Source organism: Ipomoea nil, unplaced genomic scaffold, assembly GCF_001879475.1.
Source record: "Ipomoea nil cultivar Tokyo-kokei standard unplaced genomic scaffold, Asagao_1.1 scaffold0688, whole genome shotgun sequence".
In the NCBI taxonomy this organism is placed as follows: domain Eukaryota; kingdom Viridiplantae; phylum Streptophyta; class Magnoliopsida; order Solanales; family Convolvulaceae; genus Ipomoea; species Ipomoea nil.
Window position 1 is genome coordinate 6,191,831 of NW_017617116.1, and position 19,141 is coordinate 6,210,971.

General features: G+C 32.5%; 1 protein-coding gene across 1 annotated transcript; it reads right to left on the bottom strand.

Moving 5' to 3' along the window:
• Positions 1-14,421: 14,421 nt before the first annotated feature.
• On the bottom strand, positions 14,422-17,957 carry LOC109175359. The gene is made up of 7 exons (XM_019324617.1): positions 17,632-17,957; positions 17,359-17,476; positions 17,019-17,107; positions 16,884-16,930; positions 16,704-16,792; positions 15,787-15,920; positions 14,422-15,280 (listed from the first exon to the last, which is right to left on the bottom strand). The coding sequence occupies exons 1-7, from the start codon at positions 17,734-17,736 to the stop codon at positions 14,585-14,587; spliced, it is 1,278 nt and encodes a 425-aa protein (XP_019180162.1). The 5' UTR covers positions 17,737-17,957; the 3' UTR covers positions 14,422-14,584.
• Between the last annotated feature and the right edge of the window lie 1,184 nt (positions 17,958-19,141).

Sequence of the window (19,141 nt, forward strand, 5' to 3'; positions counted from 1 at the left end):
TAAAGTACCAGGAATCATACTGTTTTTCAAGAAAGGACAATTTCTGCTTTAGATTATGGCCAAATTTTGCGGGGGTAAGAAAATTTTGGGGCTTTTTTTTCTTGTTTTAATATATTAAAGCTCGTTTGGTAGAACTTATTTAGGAGCTTATAGTTTATTTTAAGCTACTAATAAGCTCTGTTCTTAAAATAAGTTCTTATCTTAAAATAAGAGCTTATTTTTGAAACGCTACCTAAGATAGCGTTTCAAAATAAGTTCTTAGCTTCTTTTTTTTTTTTTCTTCATCTTTATCCTTATTATTTTAAAGAAATGAAATAATTTACTTTTCCCGATTAAAACCATTTTCTCTTTTCCTTTATCCCAACTTTCATCGCAATTATTATTATTATTATTATTATTATTATTATTATTATTATTATTATTATGAGATTTGCAACAATATTGCTACTCCATTATGAGATGCTAGATCATGATTATACTAATAGTTTTATTTTAAAATGTTAAATTTTAATATGTAAATAAACTAATTTAAATTTTATGAAAATGTCATTTTAGTCTTTTTACATTTATCATCTTATCAAAAAGCTAATTTTACCAAACACTTTCAATCATAACAGTTAGCTTAACAGCTCTTCAGTTTTTAGTTCCGAGTTTATAGCTTTTCAACTTTTAGCTTTCAGCTCCTAGCTTATAACTTTTCAGCTAGGTTTGCCAAACATAGCCTAAATTTCTAGACTTACCTTAAACTAATTCTAAGTTTCCATACTCTCTTCTTCTCCTAGAAGGAAGGTTTATTCACTTTTAATAGGTCAAGATCTCCCAATAATTTCAGATTTTCAGTAGAATTTGAATTTTACATTATCGAGCAAAATTTTAAGATGATTAGTCGAACCTACTGAACTAGTCCCGTGAGACTTTGCTGGAATGTTGAGTGGTAAGTGGTAACACAATCAAGATTGCATAATCTACCTTTAATTCAATTAAAAACACTTACTTTAATAAATAAATAATTAAAAAGTGTCAAATTTGTTTTGAGGGGGAGAGTGCAGTACAAGATGTAGGTAAGGAGGGAAGCAGCTAGTGGGGGAGAAAACTGACAGTGAGATTTTGTCATTTTTCTCTGCGGTAAATTCGTTTTCAACTTTCCAGAAAAACAAAATTATTTTGAATATATACCTACCAAGAAAACACTACACGTGAATCTACATGCTCCAATTCAAATAATGGTGGAACAATTGGCGATAAGTTCTAGTATTTGAGCCCAGTTTTTATGATACGTCTATTCGTTTATTTATACTTTATTTTTGTAATATCTTATAAAGAAAATTCAAAAGATGATGTTTAATTTCACAAGTTAAAGACAATCTTTAAAAATGTTAGAAGTAATTGTACAACTTCTGTTTTTTTCGAAAATTGTACAATTTCTGTTGAATGTTTATTACTTTACTTTAATAAAAGGGCATCCCCATTAGAAGTTTTTGGTGTGATTTTTGAAGAAGGTTGATGGGGACTGGGAGGAAAGAGAAAGAAAGATGAGTGAGAAGTTTTTTGGTGTTTGCAGGAGGAGAAGTTTTTGGACTGAGCATATAGGGTCCATGTGGAAAAATGGTCGCGTTTGTTCGCGCGTTCAGCGAACCTTACGCGTCCAGCGGGCGCGTGTAAAAGCTTCAGTTTTGTCAGACTTGTTTTTTTTTCTCTCTCTCTCTTCTTTCCCATATTTTCTTCCCTAGTCACAATTGCAAAAATTCATCAAAAATTACAAGTATTGGCGATGTTCAAACTACATTCCATTTAGATGACTTTTTGGAAAGTAATTCGCACCGTAAACTGATTTGACTGTTTCTTCAAATGTACTCTAAGTTATAATCGAGTGAGTGGTGTACGTTATTGTTGGACTTTCATATACAAATTTATTTTGTGAACATTAGCTTATATTTGTAGGTGTAAATGTCTTAATATATAAAAATTGTTCCTCTTACTATGTTTAGACCAAAAACTCGAGTTTAAAAAAATGTATGTATAAAAAAAAACAAAATTAAAAGTGAATGTATCATATAAACTATAAACACATAATCTAAAGACAATCAGGGAAAAATAAAAAAGGAAAGATAAATACTTTTTTCCATATATAAATAGTCATAACTTGTATTAAAAAGTAAATTATTTTTTATGTTTATTTTAAAATAAGTAACTAAATAATAATAATAATAATAATAATAATAATAATAATAATAATAATAATAATTCATCTTTTCAACGAATTTAATATGGTTGCCTTGACTTTTTCATTGGTTTAACTTGATTGCTGGAAGAACCATTAAAGCAACAAGATTGCAAGGAAAGACTGTTTTGCTTGAGAATGAAAAAGAAAAGTAGGCATTATTTTTAGAAAAAAAAAATACTATAATATATATAAATTTCCATGCACTACCAAAATTTCGCATCTCTATATGGATTAATTGATCTCATTACGAACTCATAAATATGTACAAATTTATTTAAAATTTTAGATTCACCGATATCTTTACTTGTATATGCATACATTTATTTAATAAAGAGCTCATCTCTTCATACATTAGGGTAAATTGAGCCAATTTAATTTCACGACTCAATATTAAATCGTACACTTTTATACATAAGGAGTCCATCTCAAATCCAAACCGCTGATGTTCATGTTAGATATCGAACTCCCAAGTCTCACCCTACCTTTAAAAGCAAATTTTAAACGATAGTTTTCATTCATTTGACTAGGCCATGTTTGGTAACATAATTAGCTTATTCGTCAATTTTGACTTATTTGACTATTATCAGCTGTTTGATTTGGTCAAACAATCAATATGAGTGTTTGATTAATTAGCTTTTTGTAACAACTTATTGCTCCAAAATGTTAAAATTTAAAAAACTTTTCAAAACAGTTCTTCTCAATAAGTTTTTTAAGAGAGTCATTTTGCATGTAATCAAATATAAACTAATAATTAATTTATCAAACACTTTTCTACAATCAGCTAATATTATCAACTAGTTAAACATACTAACCCAACCAGCTAACATCTACGGAATATTTACCAAACACCCCCAAATGCTTTCTGGGCAACATCCTCAGTTTTGGTGAAGAATGTCCGTAACACAAACAAATGCGTGCAGCCAACAAAATAATGGGCAATATATAACATTTGCCCATTCCTCATCTCATCATCTGCTTTCTTTGTAAAAAGTTGCATGGCACATACAATCCTAAAAACACTTTACTCATTTCAATCTTTTCTTCAAAATTAAGGTTGTTTACAACCCACTACTCATCCTTCTTACTCACATAATACTACACTCTTATACCCATTGTGGTCTCTACCACTTTGTGCTCATGCCTCAAGATATAATTCCAATCATCATTGCTTTTTTCCTTTTTAGTCATCCCCCATTCAACCCGCCTTTCGATTATTGTATTTTCTCACTTTTAGTCATCAAATATATAATTAATATAATCGATTAGGTTTAATTCTTAATTATTGAAAATATGTAATTTTTAGTTCTTATAGTAGCATATTTCAAGATTTTTTTTTTGGTCACTTCCCATTTTTCCCTCTAAACTATTGCGTGAAGTAGCGTTTTTTTTTTTTTTCGCAATAGAACTCTAGGATGTAAAAAATTACTTGCAGACAATAGGTATTAAATGGTTTATCCAACTAAGCTAGAGTCTTATTTAGTTTTATTTCTCAAAAAATAATTAAAAACATTCAAGACAAATAAAATGATGAAACTCAAACTTTTATAGGCAACATTACTGGAAAACTAGGAAGCATTTGATTAGCAGCACTAACTAAAAACATTGGCTTTTAATCATTGGACAACGTATTTATTGATTATATTGATGAATGTTTGTAGCTTACATTCCAAGTAAAGCCCTAAATTTAATGAATTAATTAAACCAATTATTTTGAGTAAATTAAACCAATTTAATAATACTCCTTAAACGTATGTTTAACATTTCCCTATTCTTTCCTCGTTGGCTATAACGTATTTATATACATTTAAATATGTGATTGAAAACTCATGAGAGTGTAAATGAGATGATATGAATCTCGATCTTCTAATTTAATCAACGGTCTCGAATTCACCTATAAAATCTTACTCAACACGGACATTAATAGTCTTAATATGATCTTAAAAACTTATGATCAGACAAAAGTAAACATCTGAATAGAGTTATAAGTTAGATTTACTACGTACAAAGTATTTAAAATAACTTTTGTTTATCATTTCACATAATTTTATTCCACCAATTAATCCTCCTCCATTCTGACATGAACACTTCATGTTTAGTCAAATGAATCACTGAGCATTTGGCACTTCCATTATTCAATGAAAACAAATAGCAAACAAACAAAAAAGTATGAGAAAATTGAAGGAAATAGGAAGGGTAGCTTTTACCAGAAAGATGAAGCATTAGGTGCTGACAAGTGACAAGGTTTGAGCAATAATAACCTAAAGCTGAAGAATATTCAGAACTTTTTGTTTTCTCTTTTATTTATTTATTTATTATTATTATTATATTAATTCATTGATTTACAGGAAAACTCGCCATTACCTGGTGATGTGTTTGAAATTATACTCGTCATGTGATTTTAGTCGATAAATGATTACAGAATGATAAATCAACCTAGTTTTTCCATAATTGACATACACAGTAGTCTTGCGACCCTTCAACGAACATAAGGAGGTAAACCAATTTAGATTTTTCATATATAGTTGACCAGCCTATCTTGTGACATTAGTTGATAAAGAACTATAAAGAAATAAATCAATTTAAATTGTCCATTACTGATTGATTCAAATCAAAAAAATTTATTAATACATTTCATAAAGAGTCAAACTTAAAATATCGTGGTTACCAAATTCCGTATCAGATCAATTCTTCTGGGTTGTCCGTGATACCCTAATTCCTCCCTAGCTTTGATAGGTGAGGTCAGAAAGGCTATACACCTAATAATAGAGCCTGGCCCATATTATATCAAATAAATTTCTCTAAATTTGGTGAGTCTTGCAAGGTAAATAGTAGACAACAAAATGTAATAATATTCACTTAAATGTAATGAATAATGCATGATGAACATTTGTTTTCAAAATCATGAATACTTATTTTAAACTTATACTGAATTTATTCACACTATACCCAGTTTATTTATTACAATAGTATTAATGAATATTATAGTCAATATGTTACTACTAAATGTATTATGATATTAACATAGCAAGGTTAGTCAAGATTCATGATAATGTGGTCTAAATTGGCCGATACATGAGTTACTTGTAACAAGTCACGCAAGACTCTATAAGTATTTTACAGAGTATTTAATTATTATTTTTAGTACTTACAACTTAATTAGTTTGGTTTATATATTAGTGGTCTTTTACCGACTAAGTTCACAATGCGAATTTTACTCAAAATATATTTTCAAATAACAATCAAAAGCATTCAATATATTTGTTAACATTTTTCTTTTACCAAAAGCATTCAATATATTTGTTAACATTTTTCTTTTACCAAAAGAATAATCCAACTAAAATTCTTTGATTTCACTCTTAAAAGTCAAAAAGTGGTGATGTAAGAGACAAAACATGGCAAGAAGGATGGGAATTAAATCTCCACAGATAATGATTATAACCAAACCTCCAATCTTATCATAACCCATTAATTTTCATTATTATTTTACTAAACATGCCAACCAAAAAAGCAGGAAAAAAAAAAAAGCTGTTGTGCAATGAAAGCAACTAGCTAGCTTTTACATATACCCTTTATTCTATTTTATTTTATTTTTCATACCATATTCAATATTTCCATCATTGTAAGAGTAATCTAGATTCAGTTCAGATCGTACTTCTAACAACTCGATTCAAAACTCTTTAACAGTACAATATGCGCCTTTTACAACTGTCGAACATCCAACCTTCTAATTTTACATATATATATATATACTTACTAAGTGTCTCAATCTGGCCATTGGATTCTTATATATATTTTATGCACCAGAAATTATATGAGTGTGTGTTTGTATGATTATGTTCTTTCTTTCACTCCACCACTACAGCATGCATGCACATATATAGCTGGGGTGGGGGGGGGGGGGGGGGTGTTTTTACATTACATACAATAAAGACAGCAAAGAAAAATATGGCAAAGATTGATTGTGTTCCCCTCTTTGATATATCCTGAAAACAGCAGCAGCATCATGTCAACTTCAGTTGCTATTCATTTGCCTAACCTGAAATGACCCACCACCCAGTTTATTAAAGTTCATTTGTCAAGTGACACCTATATGTGGCCTATGTGTATATCCATTGATGTTAGTTTCAAATTTTCAGTTCCCTATGAGCTGTACTTGTTTAGGGTTATTCTTCAATTTGTGGAGATTAACTAAGAGCATCTATAATAGATGTTCTTAGGTATTTCAAATTCAAGAGAAAAGTTATCTCAAAAAATTAGTCTAATAGGTGTGAGAATCTTCAAGTTTAATTTAAGCATACCATGCAGCCAAAGGCCTTGTGGTCGAGGGGCATAACTGTGACCTCTCAAATGAGAGGTCTCATCAGGTTCAAACCCCAATGTGAGGACATTGACTCTTTGTGTTTCAGTAGGTTGAGAAAGTATGTATGTATGAAACAACTCTTAATGTTCTAAACTCTTCATGACCCTGGCCTTCTAAACTTTACCAAAGTAACCATTTTCTAAGTCATCCTGCACAGCATGATGGTACCAAAGAAGCGAACATCTCTTATTTAGAACAGCTTTCACTTTAAACATTTTCTTGATATAGGACAATTCTCTTTTAAGTAGTCATTTCTTGTCACATACCAACCTCCACTTGACGAGTACCAATTTTACACTATTATTGATTTTATTATTTTTTTTTGTGTCAATTAAAAAAAAAAACATTTTTCTAATTATATAAAAACAAATACTACACCAAACCTAGAGACTAATAAGGAAACTGATGGACCATGTCATGCATGTGCACTTGCCGGTCCTAATTGACACTCTTATTCGGTAAGTTTTCAAAAGTGAATTCCCTCATCATTAAAGCTTTACTTATTAACTTCTCCCAAGTTAATCATCAAAGAAAAACAATTATATATATATATATATATATATATATATATATATATATATATATATATATATATATATATTAAATAAGAGTTAATACCGTCTGAGGTCCTCCGAGTATAGTGGTTTTGTTACGTTTAGTCCTAAACTTTCAAATTGACCATCTGTGGTCCTTCAACTTTCAAATTTAACCATTCGTGTTCCAAGTTAACCATCCATGATCCTTCAAGTTTTGAAATTTAACCAGTTGTGGTCCTCTTGAAAGGACCATGATTGGTTAAAATTTAATAGTTGATGGACCATGAGTGGTTAACTTGGATCACGAATGGTTAAATTTGAAAGTCGAAGGACCAGATATGGTTAATTTGAAAGTTTAAGACTAAACGTGACAAAACCACTATACTCGGAGGACCTCAGATGGTATTAACTCTTTTAAATAAATAGTAACAAGTTTCCTAGGTATATCATTAAAACTTTTGTCTTTTAATATCCCTTTAGTGGTTGATGGTGGAGGCTGAAAGGCAGTGTTAGGTGTGGTGGTTGGCGGCGGAGGAAGTGATAAAGTGAGGGAGAAGGTGGTGGCAGATGATGTCTAAAATAGTTACTCTAATTGAAATTCGACTCTGATATAAAGGATAAAATAAACACACACACACCAATAAAATAAAAAAAAAAAAAGTTGTCAACATTCATTTATTTATTTATAATTTCTGCCCCTTTTTAATTCTAACAAACTATGCCCCTTCCCCCACCCAGGATTTTGGTATGGTGACAAATTTCATGAGGCAAATTATACTATGTACTGCGGTCCACAATACATTGTGGTCCAAGCAACAAATATGCACTGCAGTTTCATTTCAACACAACTACAGTATCATTTTGATATAACTACAGTTTCGCTGGACAATTTACACTCAAATATGTAAAATTGTTATTCAGTTTCATTTTGTACACACTGCAGTTTCATTTCAACAGAACTACAATTTCATGTCAATTCAATTGCAGTTTCATTTGATAATATAATAAAAATAATACGTGAAACAGTGTCAATTTAGATACACTACAATGTCTACCGTTTTGGACCATGATCCATAGTATAATTGTGATTTCATGATGGGTAGGCCTTGTAAAACTCACCTTCTACCTGAATGGGCCTTTTCTATTCATTTTGGGCTATTTAATTTCATTATGAGCCAACAACAATATCAACTTATCCTGTTATTTATTTGGACTTTTTTAGTAGTTTTGATGGGAGATGGGTATTATAATATTCGAGTCCAACTCCTTTTTTTTTTTTTTTTTTTTTTTTTTTTTTTGTAAACTTAACCAAACTTGAAAATGTGGGTAAATTTGTATAGATCATAAATATAATGTACATTTTTAATATACTAAAAGTATATTATATGTGTAATAAAATATATTATTTAATAATATATTAATATTCAAATAATGTACTCTTACTATATTAAAAATATATTATTTATTTATGGTCAACACAATTGTATGAACAATGGTCCATTGAATAATGATTCGAATATGTGCGGATACACTATAATATCTACACATTTGTAAACATTAAAGAAAAAAAAAATAGCATAGAGAGTGAAAGATACAAATGTGGCCCAGCGCTTCTTGTGTGCATACAGTTGTTCGCCGCTTTCTTCCACTTTCTCTCTTTTATTTAATATATAATATATAATATAATTATATAAACTGGTTGGTCTTGTATGAAATTAGTTAAGACGTGAAATATTTTTTAACAAAAATATAATACTTATATTAAGTGATGAAGGAGATATAAATAGATATTGGTTGATAATGTGAAGGAGAAATATCACATCACATTGTGGATGTCCTAAAGTTGTTGTTGTCACGCAAAAATGGGAAGTACAACGCGGTGATAATAATGTGATAGGTTGTATAACAATAACAACTCGAAAATAATTTCGAAATTCACGGATAATGACTGAGAGTTTCATAATCATAACCAAAAAAAAAAAAAAAAAAAACATGTGATGAAAGTTATGAAGAAGGGAAAAGTAAATTTATTTGAAAAATAAGCTTAAAGTTTTTATTTTTTCCTATTGGGTAAAATGATAACTCTGATGTGGAGCTGTTGGTTCAAGTCTGAAAGCAGAAGCATATTCAGTGGCTTTAGTCAGATCCATCTAACTTTTATGCACAAAGCCCTCCTTTATTGACAAATTATTGTGTGAACTAGGGTATACATAGTTGTGTAGATCATGAATGTAATATATATTTTTAATATATTAAAAATACATTATTATTTGTGAACTGAATATACATTATTTAAAAATATATATAAAAAAAATTATGTACTTTCAAATAATGTACATTATGTATATAAATAATACGGAGTATATTTTTAATATATTAAAAATATATTTTTTATTTATGGTTCACACAAATGTATAAACCATGGTCCATGAAATAATGATTGGTTTTTATTATTTTGCGCTATAATAATTCAAAATACCACTTTTGGGACAAACTATTTTATGCTAAGAAAGATTTTGTTGAGTTGGTAAGATTTTATAAAATTTTGACTATTGAGTTTTAACTTTATAAATAGAGAAACAAATATATGATGAAAATTTTGCACCCCCATCAATGCGTTTTTCGATGATATGTTGAAAATATAACTTTTTAAAATTTAAACTTTTAGAGTTTGAACTTTGTAAATAGAGTAACAAATAATGTTGGTACTCTCTCAAATAGGATTTGATCAAACCTTGATTGAGTTCGGACACTATTTTAAAAAAAGATATTATTAAATGTCAACTATCGAGTTTGAATTTTGTAAATAGAGCAACAAGCACGTGACGAACTCTATTACATGCATTCCACAAAAAAGTCTCTTAAATCTCAACTATTGAGTTTGAACTTTGTAATAGATCAACAAACATTTAATATGATGATGAACACGTTGTAATAGAACCCGACGAAAAAAATAACTTTTTAAATACAAAGTATATCAACTATATATTGAGTTTGAACTTTGTAAATAGACATTGGATGAACTCTTTCAAATAAGATTTGAGAGTAATTTAAATTTTGGTCATGTGACTATAGGAGTCTTGTTAATTACAGTTCATGACTTTTAAAAGTATTAATTTAATACATTGACTATGCAATTTTTATTAATTGTGGTCCCTCCACAGCCAAATTGCCGTCCAAATTTTGGCGGAAAAACTTAATTAATCAATTAGTGTTTAATCTGATGGGCAAATTTGTCTTTTGAACTGTGGTCCAAATTAAGCAAAGTCAGTTTTTAACCCGAATATTCAGACAAAATTTGGCGACAATTTGACTAGAGTGATCAAAATTGATAAAAATTACATAGTCAATGTACTAAATTAACACTTCTGAAAATTGTAGACTGCAATTACCCTTATAATCATAGGACCAAAATTGAAATTTAAGCTAAGATTTGACTAAAACTGGAACAGTATATACCGGGAAATGAGTGCATATATGTAGGCGGGAATGGCAGGGAAGAAAATATATTGAAAGGGAAAACGCCAAGACTATCCTAGTTGTTGCAATCATGGAGTTTGAAATGTATGCCGTCCCTGTACGTATGTATGTATGTATATACGCAGAGCAGAGGAGGAGAATGGAGATGGAACATGAATCTAATTAAGAGGTATGAAGAAACAGTACAAGGTGGTCAGAAATCAGCTGGGATGAGTGTCTGAAACACTGATTCATCCATCATATCATTTGGCTCAGCCCCCACGCCCTGTCCCAGAAACTCAGAAATATTCCCAATATATCCATGCAAGCATGTTTCATTTCTCGATCTATCTGATCTACAGTCTTCAGTTGTGGGGAGCTAGCTGAGTCTCCGATTCAGTCAAGGATATATGTATATGAGGACAAATCGCAGGCCTAAACCAGTCTCGATCACTTGGCTTTGGAATGATGGATACATATATATATATATATATATATATATATATATATATATATATATATATATATATGGCTCAGAATTAAGTTGATGCTGAATGGTGCATTATTCAGGCTAGCTAGTATAGCTACAAGCATGTATAGCATTTCAAATCTCTAAAAAAGAATGTGAGTTGGGAGAGTGATTGAGGTGATCTACCATCTAGGGGAAATGGTGCAGTCCCCCCCCCCCCCCCCCCCCCCACCCACCACCCTCACCCCTCCCCACCCCCTTTATATATATATATATATATATATATATATATATATATATATATATATATATATATATATATATATATATATATATATCGTTTCCTATGAGAACAGGTCTTTCCGTGCGGTTACTACGACATACACAATTAGGTATGCATAAATGCACCATATACAGTGTTCGAGAATACACCAGAATGAAATGCCAAAAAATGCACCACACATAATGTTGTATTTTCGAACACTGTGTGGTGCATTTTTTTTTTTTTTTGGGATATAGGGAGGGCAGTACCTAAAAAACTAATAGCTCACTCGGTAAGCCAAAATGTTTAGGTCTCTTAGTTGGTTGTTCTTTAATATTTGATATCATTTTTCCTGGGAAGTTGTTATTTTGAGATATGTGGAGCCTTCTATTGATTTGGATGGAGTCCGTAATAAAACAAATTTTGTATATTTATATATAGTCGGAGTTGCAAAAATCGTGTCTAGGCGCTGCTTGCCCGCCTAAATTTTCACCTGGTGTTCTAGGTGGCCTAGGCGACCGATTAGCTATTGTTCTTTTTATTTTTTTAATGGATTATTTCACTAAAAACGTTGTCGTTTTGAGCTAGCGAAATAACCCTAAATTACGGTTCTCCATTTTTTTTTTAAAGTCATACCCGATGTAATTAACACTTTAGTATTTCCCATTTATTTACATTTTTGCTAAAATAATACTGCTCTTATACACTTTATTGTTTTAATTAATTTTGTGAAACAAATAAAACTTGAAGTAGAAAAAAAAAATCTTTTTTTTGTTGTTGTCTAATAATAGATTATTTTGATATGTAGGACTATATTACTCAAAACTAATTCTATTTTAATTGGGTGCATTTCAACGGGATATGTTTAGAAGAAACTCGCACAATCTTATTCATGCCTAATTAACAAGTAATTAGATACTAAAATGTATAAAATATACATAAAATTCAAACCAATTCAATAAACTCCAAACAGAAGACTTGTGTCCTACAAACAGACGCCACTGTCCATATCAAACATAATCATCCACAAAATTCCAAAACCACATTCAAACAACACATCTCTTACAAAAATGCATCTATCGCCAGCCACCTCGATCGCTCCTCGACAAAACATTACATGACAAAACATACGTAAATTAATACGTCTGCATGTGTTTGTATGTGTATACATACACGTATACATACACACATGTATAGAAAGAGAGAGAGACAGACAACACAGACAGAAGGAGAGAGAGAGATGCGTATATATGTACGTGCATGATTTGCTATTTACGATGATGTTTTTTTACAAATAATATATGGGGAATATATATAGTTGCGGTTTGACTTTTGCACTATTAGGACACATATTCCTACCTAAAGGCTGTTCTCTCTATGGTTTAAGAGCCCCAAAACTTTATTTAATTAATTGCAGTGGAAAATTGTTGATTTAAATATGGACTGACCACCAAAGTACAACAACAAGCTTACAAGCTAGGTTTCCATTTTCAAACTACAATTAAATATTTATATGTCCATTAGTTTATTGTCGTTAATATATAACATCACTAATTAGAATCTTTAACTTCAATTCTTTTAACCTTTTTCGTTTTGAAAATTAATATACTTCATAGTTAGAGCCAATGCTGCGGTGTTAGTTGTTGTTTGACTTCTTGACTACAAAATAATATAGAAGTCCCGAAAGGAGTGTCAAAAAATCACAAATTTTATTCTTGTCAACACTTTTTTTATTAAACCTGTTACAAAGGATCTTTCTAATACAGTTTGTCTCTCTTGTGTGGTTTGCAGGCTATTACACTGAAATTGAATTTACTCAATACACACCCTCGAATAGTAACTATAGATTTTTCTCGTCACACAAAAAATATATTTATAAAATGGCATGCACTTTAAGTCTATAAATTGTCACTATTGTATAGATTTAATTTTTAAAAGGCTGAACAAAACTTGGACCCTAGTGCCCCGCCAATTTTTTGAGTCTCATGTAGTAGGTAAATTCGCGAGATACTTCTCCGAGATTTAAGAATTAATAGTTTGTAGCATTGGCACTGACACTAAATCCGGCTCCAGACTATATTACTAACACAAATCAAACTATATGTTAATTGTGTTATCAAAGTTGATATGGAATATACCTCGGGCTCCTATACGTACTCCTCATACCCAATACTTGGTCAGGTACGAGCCTCCTGTACACCCGGTTATTTCCCGACCGATTCCGACCCTAAACGTACATCATTATATTGAACCGACCTGAATGTACTATTAATTTCATAGCTTAACGGGTTGTTGTCCGCACTTTGCGGGGTCGGGTACGACCTATTTGCTCGGATCCCGACCGTAGTGGCCCGAACATTAGTACTTAGCACTCGAAGCTAAGCCTGGTAGGCAAATAACACCACAAATATATTATTACACGTGTTCTTTCCCCTTCGCAGACCTGATCCCGGGTGCATGAGAGACAGGTGGCGAGCATGTCGGTCTCCCGGCATGTGCCCCTCAAGTTCTCTATAAATACCCCACGAAGCAACGATAAGGGAGACTTTTTGACTACTTCTAAACACTAGCTACTAGATAGCTCGAGAACTTTTGATACACTGTCACGTAAATCGGGTTGTAGAACTTAAACCAACAAACATACCAGGCATAGGATCCGAATCCAGAACTGACCTAGGATCGTATACTGTAGAGAATACCGCCCGTATATTCTACATCAGAAGTATTTGACCTATTATGTTAGGAGTTTGTTTAAACTCTGATCTAGTGACCAAATCTATAGGACCTAATACTATTAATTCCAATACCAATTTATATCATATCATACAAATGTTGTGAGGAGAAAGATGAATGTTCACCGTGTCAACAACGCTACCTTGTCCCCAAGAATGGTTTATGCATAGCCCAAGGCCCCAAAGTAATTAAAGTGCGAAACAACAACATATATATATACACAAAAAGTTGTAGCTCATAAATTTCCACGTTGCACTAAATGAGACATTTTGCACGACATTTCACATCCCACATAGTACGCACTCTCCTTAGTCTTTCACCTCTCACATCAAACATATTTTAATATGTGGTCTCAGCATCAACTGAGAAATCAAAATGGGCTTTGGAGTTTGAGCATTGAAATGAAAATATAATTAATCAATTATTAGTAACAAAACACTGTTTGTTAACATTAATAATAATGATATAAGATATGGTTGATGGTGATTAACTAATAATATGTTGTATGTACCACTAAGGTTTAAGGTTTTAGCGAGGGCTGCTAAAACCTCTGAGACACCGACATGTGCCGGCGTTTGAGGTGCGGCGGGACAATGGCGATCAGTCCGCCCAGCGGCGGCCGCATCTTTGACCGGTAAATCATTTCGTCGTACGGCCGGCGGTAAAACTTCAAGAACGGGACGAACGACTCGCGGGACTTGTCGGGTCGGGTGACGTGGCAGTCTTTCTTGAAGAACATGGCCGGCGACTGGAAGAAAGAGGGACGGGCGGCGCGTGGGTGGAGGGCGGCGGAGTCGAATTCTTGGGTCTTCTGCGGCAGCGGCGTGGAGGGAAAGAAACCCTTCCGGGCTGTGGCGGCGGCACCGGCGGTGCCACGTGGAGTCCGTGCGAGGGGCGAGGCGAATGACATGGACCGGGCGTTGAGCGGCGAGATGGCGGCGGAGCCCAGGTTGGTTGACGAGTGGACGGTGGTGGGGCCTATCTTCGACGCTGACGTGTCGGTCAACGTGAGGTGCCACGGCTTCAGAGAGTCAAAGTGGTGGGAGACCGTGAATGAGAACCTTGAGGATGAGCATGGGCCAATCTTGGCCGTTGATGATGCCACGGATGCAGGGCTGAATCTCAGGGATGCAGCTCTGGGATATGTTGAGAAATTATTAAACTCTAGAGAATCTTCAAAGTCAAGCGATGATACCACCATGGTCAACGGTGCAAGCTCCACAAATGCCTTCACTCCCTGCATTCAAAATCTAAGTTACTATCAAATCCCATTTAAAAAAACTTATAATGTTTGTCATTACACAAACAAAATTTATAAATCTAGCTTTAAATAATCTAGTAACATTTGTAAAATTATAGATTCCATTTAAAAGAACCAATAACGTTCATAAAAAATGACAAAATTTACAGATCCCACTAAAATAGAACTCTATAATGTTTGTCCTTAGGTTATAAAATTTTCTATAAATTTTGTTCGTCTTTGTGTAACGAATAGAATTCAAACGGAAAATTTTACTAAACCAGCCTAGATAGGTTATGTTGTTCACGGGTGATTCACTCGAACTTTTATAACATTATTTCAAACAGGAGATTGTACTAAATTGGTCTATGTAGGTTGCTTACAGTTGACCCGTTCAAACTGAGAAGATCAAAATGTCAAATTTAAAACTTTATAATTATCAAGCTAATTGTCTGACTAATTTGACTAGGATTGCTCGGACTTAAGAGTAATGGAATGTGTACCTTCCAAAGATAGGAGAAGAGGGAAGGAGGGTCAATGACAAAGGCCTTGTGAAGGCGGCCAGGGTAGTAATCAGCCACCACTTTCATTGCAGCCAACAAGATGTTCATAAAGGCAGAAGCTGACCTGAAAAAGCCTGCATTTTGGCACAAACCCAATTTCTATAAATACACAAACAATATTAATTACCATCATTAAACCAAAATAATAATTACATATTCATTCACCTTTGGGTTGCAAAAAGAGACCATTTATTAGCACACTTTCTGGATAACCAAACTTTATATAGTGGAAAAGAAGAAATTGAGACAGAGAATGACAACTTATACCCCCACATCAGAGCATATATTCCCAACCTTGAAAGCAACACCTCAAGGGCACTCCAGGCAAACTCTGAAAAGACATTGCCAAGAAACTGCTAATTTCCCAGGGACCAGTTTTGGTATGTTCTTTTCGACCCGAACTTAAACCACTCAAACTCTTACCATTCGAGTTAATACATTTTAAGTTTTAACATCCCCGATAATAAACTTAAACGATTCAAACCCTTTCCACTCGAGCTAATTAATTTGTTAAACAATTATGGAAAGCAGGCGTGACAATATTGGAAATTAAAGTGGGCAAAGTAAAGGTTAAATTTTTTTTCAAGAAAAGGTGTGTTTTGGGGTATTTCAGACTGATAAAAGGCTCCTGGGAAAACCCAGAAGGGGAATGTACATTAAACTACTGCTGCTGCTTCCCCAACTCAGAGAAAGCTGACTTCTGATTCGAGGAGAGATAGAGAGAGGAGAGAGAGAGAGAAAGAAGGATTCAAAATTGCCTTTTGTCCCCCCCAAACTTTACCAGATTTTCATAATAAGCTAATCAAGGATAATAGTGTCATTTCAGAAACACATGGTACTACTACTATAATACTTACTGGCATCAAAGAGTATCACAAACTGTTCAACATTTTTGGCCATGGTTTGAATTGCCACCTCCACTGTAAACGCCAGCAAAACAGTAAACCTACACACATATATAATAATAACAATAAATTCCTTTTATTTTTTTCGAATCTCAAAAGAAACTAATCTAGTCGAATCTCGTTTAAACTTACATTTTCTGGGAATGGAACTTCTGGTAATCTTGTTTGATCCTGAAAATCTGTTTTGACCACCCAAAATATTTCAGGAAAAAAATTCAAAAAAAAAAAGAATTAATCAAAGAAAATAATGGGATTAGTTAACAGTACCATGACAGGTCTGGAACTATCATCATGGCCTGCAACATAAGCCACACCTTCAACAAGCTCAGCAGAGAACTCATCAGCCATGAGACGATCTGCAAAAATACATACAAAAAAAAAACATATAAATAAACATAAAACTGACAGGAAATTCATTTTTTTTAAAACTTTAATCATATACCCATATTTTGAGTACTTTAATGTGGTCAGTTCACTCCATATATCATATTAAAAAAAAAAAACAAATATTCCCAGAATCCCAGATTCTTAGAATTATTCGATGGGGTTTCAAATTTTTGAAGATGGAGAGAAAGAACAGAGCAGATAAACATAGTACAATATATACCTATGCCTAAGGAATCCCTCCAAGCAAGACAACTACGAAGATGTTTCGCAGCCTTCTTCACGCTGTCCCCTTTCGCCTTCAAGAACCTCTCCACACATCCCTTGTTGCAGAATTTTTCCTGCTCACCAGAAAAAAAACATAGTAAAAACATGGGAATCAGCAGAAACAAAATCTGGGTAATGAGCATAAACATAGGAAAAACAAGTTTAAGGTATATATTTATATATATATATATATATATATATATATATATATATATATATATATATATACCTGTTTGAGAGTGAGAGGAGATTGTTTTCTGAGGATGTCAAGAACAGCTTGAACTCTCTGATCTTTCTCGTTTGGATTCTGACACTGATGATCTCTCTTACCCATCTCTTGTTTTTTTCCAGAACACACGCAAACGGCTATTAGCAGAGATTAAAGTCGGAGAAAAAAAGGAGAGAAATTTGAATCTCTCAAGAAAACAGAGACAAAGATTCTGTTCTAGTCTTCTTTTTCACGCAACCACCGTTTCAAACAGCGACATGGAAAAAGTGATGGTTTTTCTAGAGAGAGAAAGCGCGATGTTTTTTTTTTCTTCTTCTTCAAAGGATATAGAGAGAGAAGTGGAGAACCCGCATTTATAGGCGTGACGGCTGCCGTTAAGTGGAGGGGTCATAAGTGAACAGTGCAGAGGGGGGAGTAATGACGGCTCGACAGACGGGGCATAACGGAAAACGTGAACTCGACTATTTCACTTTCAGTCCCTATTCTTTTGTTCATTCCCAATTTCCCGCCCCCATATTTTGTATGCTGCAGTGCAGTAGAATGTTGCATTGTTTGTTTGAGGAAACAAATAATTTTTTTTGTGTGTGTACTTGCAGTTGGTTGATAGTGATGTTTCAAACACTATGTAATAGGCTAATAGCACCTTCAATGGAGATTTTTTGGTAGTTTTTGTATTGTATTGCATAAACATAATTTTTGGAATTTTTTTAATAATATATATATATATATATATATATATATATATATATAATCCGCGCACATAAACAGATGCATGCTTTTCACGTACTTGTTAATCGATTGGAGTGGCCACTACTCCTTTAGCCATATATTCTTTTAATTTTACTTTTTTGGGTATAAATTTGAAACTCACAAAATATGATAATAGAATAATCGAATCTCCAGTAATTTATGATTATCATATTGACTTGTCTATATAGTCGACAATGTAATAAATCTAACTGAGACCAAACGTTACAACCTTAAAACAAAGCTTGATTTCAAATGTGAAACTCGAACTCTACTTTCTGAGTTCGAGCTCGAATAGATGATTGGCATGTGCTTCTAACCATTTCAACTCGGCTCTTATACTTATATTTGGAAGGCGTAATATTTTTGAAGAAAATATAATACTTGTACATTTGATTTAAAAATATTATATTTTCTCTTATAAGTGACAAACACTTGTCAGCATTACTTATAAGGGAAAATGTAATACTTTTACAACAAAATGTAAAAGTATTAATAATATTACATTTTTCAGTATAAATATTACATTTTTATATTGATTCGACCTGACCTGTCTCACGAATAAAGATATGTAAGACGGTCTCACACAAATGTGACCCTTTAATTATACTATATATACTAGTCATTTTAGTTTATTAATCTGTTACTATTGTAATATACCATCATAACTTTTTGTTTAAAAAAAAAAAAAGTTACAATAATCTTATTATTATAGCAACAAAACTATGAAATTATATTAGAATTTTATGTATTACACTATTAC

Coding starts and splice junctions, on each gene's coding strand:
- LOC109175359 (XM_019324617.1), bottom strand. CDS start 17,736: ATGGGTAAGAGAGATCATCAGTGTCAGAATCCAAACGAGAAAGATCAG. Junction 17,477..17,631: donor CTCCTCTCACTCTCAAACAG/GTATATATATAT, acceptor TCTGGTGAGCAG/GAAAAATTCTGCAACAAGGG. Junction 16,793..16,883: donor AAGTTCCATTCCCAGAAAAT/GTAAGTTTAAAC, acceptor ATATGTGTGTAG/GTTTACTGTTTTGCTGGCGT.